The sequence below is a fragment of the Neolamprologus multifasciatus genome, chromosome 6 (genome assembly GCF_963576455.1).
Source record: "Neolamprologus multifasciatus chromosome 6, fNeoMul1.2, whole genome shotgun sequence".
Taxonomy (NCBI): domain Eukaryota; kingdom Metazoa; phylum Chordata; class Actinopteri; order Cichliformes; family Cichlidae; genus Neolamprologus; species Neolamprologus multifasciatus.
In genome coordinates, this window is record NC_140444.1 from 28,223,711 (window position 1) to 28,234,251 (window position 10,541).

Below are 10,541 nucleotides of genomic sequence, written 5' to 3' on the forward strand. Positions count from 1 at the left end.
CATGTTCACAAGCGTTTTATTTAATCAATCCCCTCAGTTTTAATTTAACTAGTTTTTTCACACATCTACTGGGTTTCTTTCCAGGGTTGATGCGATCATTTTATTTTAAAATCGGGATTTCGGAATGTTGAACTAAGACAAAGCCGCCTAGACAAATGGTAGGGGGTGTAGTAAGGATGTTGGCGGGAAACAGGAACGTCAGAGGACCCCACATTCATCTATTGGAGGACTCTGGGAAGTAGCAAGGGAGTGTGAACCTTAAGGTGTGAAACAGCTAGTGTACTGGCATTGTTCCTGGAGAAGGTATTTAATTGAGAGCCATGCTGGGCTCAGGGTGAACTCTGCATTCGTCGCGACAACACCATTTTCTTTGAGATCATCAAAACTAACATCGTTCTTTATAACATGGACATCTTAAACGGTAAGTAAAACAAAACCTATTATTGTATTTTTAAAAGTGTTATGTTAACATATTATAGGATATTCAAACTATCTTTTTCCTAAAACAAAAGCTTAATTTTTAGGAGTTCGGGAGAACGGCACAGGACCCTTTTCTTTAGAAACGGGTGCTTTTACAGATGGAACAACATCTCTAACAGGCACAAGGTGTGTACAGAATTACGCGATTTTTAAGCTTGCGATTGTTTTAAATTATATAATAACAGAGTTTTTCTTTGATTTGTTCCAGGGTTAACAAACTGAGCAGGAAAACATTCAGACACCGTGACCACAGAGCCCATCCTTACAAAAGGTATGTATACAACGGGATGTATAATTGTGTATTTTAAAAAAAAACAGCAAATGGGTTTAAACAATTCCAAATGTTCTAAAACCGACCGTTTTACACATACAGAGCCACGCCAGAGAACCTTATGTGTGGAGAACCAGGGCCGTCGGGAATAACGCACACTACAAGGTAAGCATAGGTATATATAAATTAGATAAAAAGAGATAGAGAGGGAGACACGCTTATTCTGTTTGAAATGGGTACATGTATAAATGTTTTAACACATATCTATCTTCACAGACTGCAGCACAGTACCCCACCTCATAATGATCAGGACACCGTACTCCAGATGTTTTTGGAATGTTTAAGCAGTATCGACCTCCCAGAACAACAAAAACCTGGAGCTTTGTGCAACAGTGGAGAGTCAGAAGCGATCTTCATCAGCGGTCCTGCAACACCCCCGAGTGAGTGCTTGCCTCGTGATTTCTCTGATGTTTTTGAGTACAGTATATCAGATTTCGATCTTGTTCATATACCCACCACACCAGAATGTGTCAGAAATAGCATTGATTCACACGTAGATTTTGAAGACGACGGTATAACAGACTCTCAAATATCAGCGGCGTATGATGCTTACATGAAGGTTTCAGACGCTCAACCTGCTGAACAGTCATATAGCTTCATTAGTTGATAAATTATGTTTGATTGAAGCTAGACTCAATCAATACCACCAAGAAGCACAGGTACAAAGGCAAGAGTTTACCAAATTCATAAAAAAAGTGTGTAGTACATTAGACATCATCTGCAGCAAAATTTCAAGTCCCTGACTTTTAAAATCCAGACCATGGACCCTCCAAATAAATTATTTAAGCATAATAACGGAACCTCCACTCCTGTTAGATGTTTTGACTTAGAGACTTTTATGCAGTGGGCTGAAGAAACAAATAACAAATTAGACGATATTATAGCTAGACTTAATAGTGTGCCTGCATCAGCCTCATCTGATACACATCCTTGTCAGACTGTTCCTACGCCTGCTATTGCTGATGGGGCTATTGTTGTTGTTAATAATAGTGATAGTACATCAGGTAACTGTTGTTACTGATGCTAACCGTATTGCTGCTGCTGCTGGTGTTATTGAGTCTGTTACCGCTTCTACTAGTACTACAGACACACATGCGTGTCCGGGCACCGCTGCAACACCACACACCCCCTCAGTCATTGTAAATTTCTCACAAAGTGATACTATCGTGATTGAGCCCGTTGTGCAATCTGGATCTGGCAGGCGCTCCCAGCCACACATTAGAGAGATACCTAATTTTAATGCTCGCGAATTGCGTGAGCGCCTTGATTTTAGGGGTATAAGTCTTGATCATCCAGAACAAGTACCTGCGCGAGTGCGCGAGTGCTTAGCCAATGTGGTAGACCGAGCTGTGGCTGGATCTCAACAGGGCAGTGTTCTAAACGTGGTCCTGCGTGGCCCCTCGCTGGCTTCAGATGTTCAGGCTGTTTTAAACGCTGATGATCGGTATGATCCGGAGCTGTTTCTCGATCGAATTGCACAAGTTATGCAGAGTAATGATGAATCTATCGGTGATGATGAATTAGAGTTTATTGTCACGGTAGCTCAGAACAGTAGTGGTGGGGCTCGCTTAAGACTGGCACAAATCCCTTATGATGAGATTCTCTCAAAGAAAGGCAGACATTTATACACACCAAACAACACACACAACAATTTGTGCTTCTCCCTATGTATAGCACATTCATTAAACTCATCAGCCTCTGAGCTAGAAAAACTCGCTACAGCTAAACAGATGCATGCTGAAGTAGGTCTATGTGACACACAGCAAGTATCATTCACCGATGTCAGTAAATTTGAGAACCACTTCAACATTAAGATTGTAATCTATTACCACACAGAAGGGCGTAAACGCCTGGAATGTTTTTTCACACATGAAGAGCCAAACACAAACACGTTGATGATGTATCTCCATAATCAACATTACCACATGATTTTAAACCCGACCGCTTTTCTTGGTGCATCCTATGTGTGTAATTTCTGTTACAGTACATATAATACAGCATTACACCATAGCTGTAAACATAGATGTAACACATGTTATACACTCTGTCAACACCACAGGGGTCCCACAGTGAAATGCAGCGACTGTAACCGCATCTGCAAATCACAACACTGTTACCAGCAACACAAATTACCTGAATTAAAACACAACATGATCCCCTGTGATAATATGAAACATTGCATGCACTGTGGCACCACATATAGAGAATCCAAGAAATTGCCACACAGATGTGCCCAGCCTAGATGCGAGCACTGCCGCGAGCCTAAATTACCCGGAGACTCCGACCATCAGTGTTTCATACAGCCTGTTGAAAAACAGAAGCCTAGCGATAAATACATTTTATATGATTTCGAGACTAGGTACCACAACGGTAAACACGAGGCTAACTTTGTGTGTGCGTCTGATCTGAAGGGCAATAAGTTCACATTTAACACATTAAAGTGTGTGGAGGCGTTTGTGCAACATTACAGACGCCCAAGGTTTCGTGGGTACACGTTCATAGCACATAATGCATCTGGCTTTGACAACTACATACTCCTCGAGTACTTTGTCAGACAGTGCATAACACCTAGTGTCATAATGAGCGGCAGTCGTGTGATTTTGATGTATGACAGGGACTATGACCAGCGATGGATTGATTCGTTCAGCTTTTTGCCCATGGGCCTTGCCAAAATACCCTCTGCTTTAGGTTTTCAAGACCTGCAGAAGGGCCATTTCCCACACAGGTTTAATACGAGGGATAATGAGCATTATGTGGGCCCGTACCCAGACCCCTCCTTCTACGGCTATGAGCACATGTCTGAAAGCGATAAGGTGCGATTCATGGAATGGTACCAGGTTGCCTCACAGAATCCGTTTGATTTTCAGGCTGAACTCAGGCGTTACTGTGTTAACGATGTTGATGTCCTGCGTAAAGCATGCTGCATTTATCGTGACACGTTACTGGGTTGTACACAAGTTGATCCATTCATGTATACCACCTTGGCTGCATTTAGTATGGGTGTGTATAAAACGCTGTTTCTGCCTAGAGACACGCTCGCTCTCACGTATGACGGGGCATACGTTGAGCAGAATAAGACGTTTTCTAACGTCTCTATCGAATGGCTTCAATACGTGTCCCACACCACCAACAAAGTGGTAAAACATGCTCTCAGAGGAGGCGAACAGAGGGTTGGACCGTATTTTGTGGACGGTTTTGACCCCACAAGTAATACAGCTTATGAATTTGCAGGATGTTTTCACCACGGCTGTGTTAAATGTTACCCCGAGAGTGAAGTTAATCCTGTCAGCAAAGCATCCTATGGACTGCTGCATCGCATGTTTTGTGACAAAGTTGATGCACTGAGATCACAACACAGTGTGAGCGTAATAGTGATGTGGGAATGTGAATGGGCTGCCTTGAAGCAGACAGACCCTACAGTTGTGGCTTTCATGCACACATACAGAAAGCCAGAACGCATGAATCCCCGAGACGCCCTTTTTGGAGGTCGCACAAATGCTATAAAGCTGTACCACAAGACTGGTTGTGATGAAAAAATATTTTACTACGACTTCACCAGTCTCTATCCCACAGTGCAGTCTAAAAAAGACTATCCTGTAGGACACCCTCAAGTCATTTACACCAACTTTGACAAGCTAGAAAATTATTTTGGCTTTGTTAAATGCACAGTGCTCCCCCCTAAGGGTCTTTTTCACCCCGTCCTTCCCTACAGGTGCCACGGAAAACTGATGTTTCCACTCTGCAGCATGTGTGCTGAAGACCAAAACCAGCATACTGCATGTGGGCACAGGGACAGTGAGCAGGTGTTGAAAGGCACGTGGGTCTCATTTGAGCTTGAAAAAGCTGTTGAGAAGGGATACAAGGTTCTTGCTATTGATGAGGTGTGGCATTTCCCCAATAAGACCGACACATTGTTTAAAGACTATGTGAAAGCCTTCCTAAAACTCAAACAGGAGGCCTCGGGGTATCCTGAACACGTCAAGACACCTGACGAACAGAAGAAGTACATAGACGAGTATTATGAGAAGGAGGGAATAATGCTAGACCCATCCAAGATTTGTGTAAATAAAGCTGTTCGTAACTGTAACAAGCTGTTGCTAAACTCGTTATGGGGTCGTTTCAGCATGAGGTCAAATATGGCATCATCTGAGCTCATTACAGACCCTTCCAGATTTAGCCAGCTAATGTTTAGCGACCAGTACGACGTGCGTCAGTTTTGTTTCATCTCTGACGACATCGCAATGGTGCAGTGGCGGCATGCTGATGGTAGAGCTTCCCGTGTGAAGGACGTTAATGTCTTTGTCGGGGCCATGACCACTGCACACGCCAGACTCATGCTGTATGATTTGCTAGACAACTTGCAGCAGCGCGTGCTGTATTGTGACACGGACAGTGTCATTTTCACGGCACACCCTGGCGAGTGGATGCCTCCTCTAGGTCCGTTTCTGGGGGATCTCACAAGTGAATTAGACTGTGGAGAGGGTGGTGTGGAGGATTACATAGCGGAATTTGTTTCCGGTGGGCCAAAATGCTACGCGTATCACACATCGCTGGGCAAGACCCAGGTCAAATGTAAAGGCGTGACACTGAACGCACTAAACTCAAAAGTTGTCACCCACGACTCCTTGAAAGGTTTAGTCCACAAGTTTGTAACCAATCAGACATCAGACGCACACCTAGTTGCCGTGTCTGATAGCATCAGACGCGATAAAAAGAAGCTTCATTTGAAGAATAAAACCATTGTGAAAAAAGTTAAAGTTGTTTACAATAAGCGCCGTGTGCTCCCAGACTATACAACCGTACCTTATGGATTTTAAATTAGAACAGGGGTTTGACGCCCGGTTGCAGCACCCGTTCAGTATGGTGGTCAGCGGTCCCAGTAACTGCGGCAAGACTTTTTTTGTTAAAAGCATAATTGAAAATTCTTCCAGGATTATATCATGCAGCATTGACAATATTGTATATATATACTCATGCTGGCAGCCATTATATGACCAGCTTCTTAAGATAAGAGACATAAACTTTGTTAACGGTATACCCGAATCTCTTGCTGATGACACCCTTCTTCCTGCAGAAAAGAACAATTTGTTAATTATAGACGATGTAATGAACGATGCAGCTAACAATTTAGAAGTACAAAATGTGTTCACAAAGTATGTGCATCATAGGAATTTGAGTTGTATATATCTGGTTCAAAATTTGTTTATTCAAGGAAAATCCAGTAGAACCATTTCCTTGAACACTAACTACCTAATATTGTTTAAAAATCCGAGAGATAAATATCAGGTTATGCTTTTAGGTAGGCAAATGTTTCCGGGTAATACTAAATATTTTATAGAAGCGTTTAATGATGCCACATCCACAACATACGGGTATCTTTTAATAGACTATAAAGCTAAGACCCCGGACTATTTAAGACTCAGAACAAATTTACTATCAGAGCGTCCGGTTGTTTACATTCCAAAACAAAAATCAGCAAAGAGGTGAAAGGATGTCATCACGCATGCGGAGGAATCTGTCTCTGTTGGAGATGATATACAGGGCTCCTCCTACTCTACGCAGAGTTATTATTAGTAATTCAAACTTAGATTTTATCAATGCGCTGTGTGAGATAGCCTTTAATGTATTGCATGGTAACATTCCACTGACCAATCAGCAGTACAGACAGCTGAAAAAGAAAAAATCAATAATCAGACTGATTGCAGACAAAAAAATAAAAACTTTGAAAAAGAGAAAGACAATCAACCAATCTGGAGGGTTTTTACTACCGCTATTAGGGGCTGCAATCCCTTTCATAACCAGTCTGATAGCAAACAGGTGAAAATGGAACATGTACAAAAGATGTTTTTGGTACCCCAACACCAGTTGGACTTAATAAAGCAACAGCAGCAGCAGCAGCAGCAGCAAACAGGCAGCATCAGACAACAGTCTCAGAACGAGTTGGACAAGGAGATGTTACAAGTGTTACAAGATTCTGACATAGATGTGTATGAGAAGGCTAAAAAATACAGCGATATTCTCCAAAGATACCTTACCCTTGTGAGACAAGGTGCCCGTGAAAAGAATGTATTGTCTTTATCATTACCTGAACAATTTAACAGGGATGTGCAACCCCAGTCGGCGGACACATCGCCTGTTCATGGTGATGCAGGGGTGAGGGATCTTGTTGCGGAGAATGTTTTAACACACATACCTAAAAGGAGTAGGAGGAATGCAGAACTTATTCTATCAGCGGTGAGCCGTTCGCCACACTTGATCTCTTACAACGACAAAGGCAAAATTGTTGTTGATAAACACACCATCCCTGGTTCACACATTTATGATCTAATTAAAGGTGTCACAACCACACACACACCCTCTGAGGGTTTGAGACCTATCGGCTGGACAGAGTTTTTAAAAGCTGTCTCAGATTTAAACGTACCATTATCAGCCATATCTAACACAGGCATACGTAAGACCGTCGCCATGTATAAAACCGATCACACAGTGTCTGAAGACCCTGGTTTTTTAAAACACACACCAAAAAAGATCACCCCTGGCGGACCGCTGCGACATAGTACACTAAAAAAAATAAAGAATAAAAAAAACAAATTAAAGGGGGGTCCTGTAGAGTGGTTGGATTTTTGAATTCAGGTTTTTTCTTATTGCACCTGAAATTGTTTTTCTGCTAAAAATATTTGCTGTTTGGTGTTTTTCTACTGTAATGTTTTTTTTCACTTATTGCTGCTAAATTGTTTTGTTTTGTTTTATTTTATTACTGTTAAATATATTATGTCTTTATTACTGTTAAATATATGTTTTTCTTTTTTATTACTGGTTAATGTTTGATTTCTTTTATTTATGTTTAAACAATGTATGTTGTGAATCTATATATATATATATATATATTTATATACGAGATTTGATAATAAATACCATTGACTCGATTATCATGCTCTCATGTTGTTTTTATTATTCTCATTAGTACATGTCAGTATCCGCATTGCACACACACGTAATCACTGCATACAGCAACAGGTTGTATGTTGTTGACAAATCGACACACCATAGCATCATTACAAATTAAATCAGACCTATACATGTTAAGCAGACGCTCATAAGATACACCATTTTGCACATGATATAAAAAAAATACACAATGTTGACCGCATGTGATGGAGAAGTCGTTCTGCACTTGTTTTCCTGAATATAAAACAGTGGAACAGTTTTTTAGAAGAAACATCTTTATTGCTGGGGGAAAACTGTCTAACGAGTGACCAAAACTATCAAAAAAATAACCGCGTCTGTCTCTCGAAATATAAACAGCAAGCCAATGTTCCCCGGGCATCGTAGAAGGGTGGGTGTTTACAATACCCATAGCAGGGAGTCTTTGAAGCCGTTCAGTGGTTAGCTGATCATAGGCTAACACGCCTAGGAAATGTGTGTTTTTATTGATAATGCTGCCGATCACGGCTGATAGTTCTATAGTGTTCATGACCGTTTTTGTCTCAATAGTAGTCCAAGAGCACCTGTCTCATGTTAGATATTTCAATGACTGAATCAAATACCGAATAACACAAGAGGTTCACTGTACGGGGTAGTGGATTTCTGAAACGGGTTTCCAATCTCACGTTCCCAGTTTTAATTAACGACACATTCCCTGAATGTCCTTCGTCAGCTTCCAGATTGAAACAGAATAAAGTGTAGCCGTTACCAAAGTCAGCACGTGTAATAGCTAAGGATCTGTCCTTTAAACGTCTTCCTGTGGTTTGTATCAGCTGGTAAAATTCTCTGGTATAGTGTTTTCTCTGGAAATTTGGCTGGAATGGTTTAGCAGGATAAGCCTGACTATCAGCATATAAAGACATAAATTCTATATCACAGTTTTCAAAATGAAATGGATTACGCTGGTAGGAGCCAGTGTATGCTTCATTGTCTATAAATGCAATGATCACAAATTTAGGTATCCTACCCATAAATAAATTGTCATTTGTTGATATTCTAGCCCCTGCAGGTATGGAGAACGTCTTTAAAGACACTCTGTCTACCGTGTATTTTGCGTTTGCATGGTGCAATGCCTTGCTGTGTGCAAGTCTGACGGTCGGTGATACACTAACTTTCTTGACAAAGAGACTGGCTGAGACAATTTTAACTCTGTATGCATTGGCATCCGCTGTCATGAGAGCAAATTCGTCTTTAGAGCGCACAAATTTCAGTGACAGGTCGATTCCATTAAGTAACAGTTTTTCTTGAAAAAACAGGTCTGCATGTACTGGTGCAATCAATTCAACAATACTGCTATTTGCTGTGTAGCCACCTCTGGTCACCAGGCCCTGGTTCTCTCCTTCTATAGATGTGTCATTCATGTGTGATGATGTATCCTTACAGAATAACCCGGTGCTGAACTGTGTGTCTAAAGTGTCCTTATTATAATTGATAAGACATTCTATCACACCTCTGTATGGATATGTGTTGGATGATTGACTAATGAGTCGGTCTCCCAAATTAACATCAACTTGACTAAATATGCTGCATCCAGGATAATTAATAAATCCTACATTAGCGTCCCTAGCCAGGTTTGATCCATCAGCGTTTGTGATTCTTACACGTGTGTGGATATATGAGTCATTTAGATCCAGGTAATCTTCACCGGACGATGAGATGTAAAACTCGATCGGCCCTCCATCAGTGATTGCAGATACAGGTGGGATTTCGATAAATGTACTTTTCTCAATGCTAGTCTGTGTGTAGGGAACAGTAAACAGGTCCAGCTCTGTTTTTACACATTCTCCAGAATGACTGTGTAACAGTGCCATTTAGAATATGTCAAACGCTGCAGTTTTAGAACGACTGGTTCTGGGTCTTTTCACTCTGCGTGGCGGTGTCCGTTTGCTAGCTCTCCTGCTAGGTTTTGTGGTTTTACGCTTTTTAGACAACGGCTGCCCTGGGGGTGGGGTCTTAGATGGTCTGGGCGTATACACATACAATCCGCTACCGTCCTGCTTAGTGGTTGAGGGTCTGGTTATGTTGGTTATGACATCAGACACTATGCCCGATGCGGCTGTTTTTAGGTGTGGTTTGACTATGCTAACTCCTTTTTTAAACAGTGGTACAGCAAATCTAAACAAGCTGCGGAACAACCCACCCAGCCCTGACCCATATTGCGTACTGGTCCCAACATACCCTCCGAGCTCTCCACCAGCCTGTGATAAGTAGTATTTTACATATTTTGAGTCATCAGTGTTGTAGACGGCCATCCTTTTTTTTCAAAAATGGTGGGTTATCGGTCGGAAGTGTAACTTGACAAACACCTTGCCGTATAAAAAGGGTATGTGTTGATTTCGATCGTCTTTCAAATCAATTTCTATGTCGTCGATCAATGTCTTTGACACAGGTGTGTAGTGTGGGCTGTCAAATTGTAGAATAGGCAAGCGGCGGTCATCGTCCGTGATATTTATAGCTCTTAATAGCCTCGCGTGGGCGTCACCCACAAGCTGGTAATCAACGATGTCTGCATAAATAAAGATGTTATATTTTCCCCCGTATATGTCTGCGGGGTGCGGGGCATATGTGTTTTTATAATGAAGTACAAATGGTTCTCCTGTTTCGAATCCTAGGATTTCCGCCAGTCTCCCTCTAAATGTGAGAATAGTCCCCCTAGGTCCCATAACACAGGCATGGTTAGTAACTGTGTTGTATTGCATTTTAAGGTCTCCAGTGGTTTGGTACTGCTGACATTTAAAATTAAATT

At 41.6% G+C, this 10,541-nt stretch overlaps 1 protein-coding gene across 2 annotated transcripts; it reads left to right on the top strand.

The window, feature by feature from the left end:
• The first annotated feature begins 319 nt into the window (after positions 1-319).
• LOC146517195 (uncharacterized) lies at positions 320-10,251 on the top strand. 2 transcript variants are annotated; one of them, XM_085163582.1, is made up of 3 exons: positions 320-606; positions 689-751; positions 854-10,251. In XM_085163582.1, exon 3 carries the CDS (start codon positions 1,774-1,776, stop codon positions 5,626-5,628), a length of 3,855 nt encoding a protein of 1,284 aa, XP_085019708.1. In that variant the 5' UTR covers positions 320-606; positions 689-751; positions 854-1,773; the 3' UTR covers positions 5,629-10,251. The 2 variants fall into 2 exon arrangements, with proteins under 2 accessions (XP_085019708.1, XP_085019706.1); XM_085163580.1 differs by lacking the exon at positions 320-606 and having other exon boundaries at positions 633-751.
• The last annotated feature ends 290 nt before the right edge of the window (positions 10,252-10,541 follow it).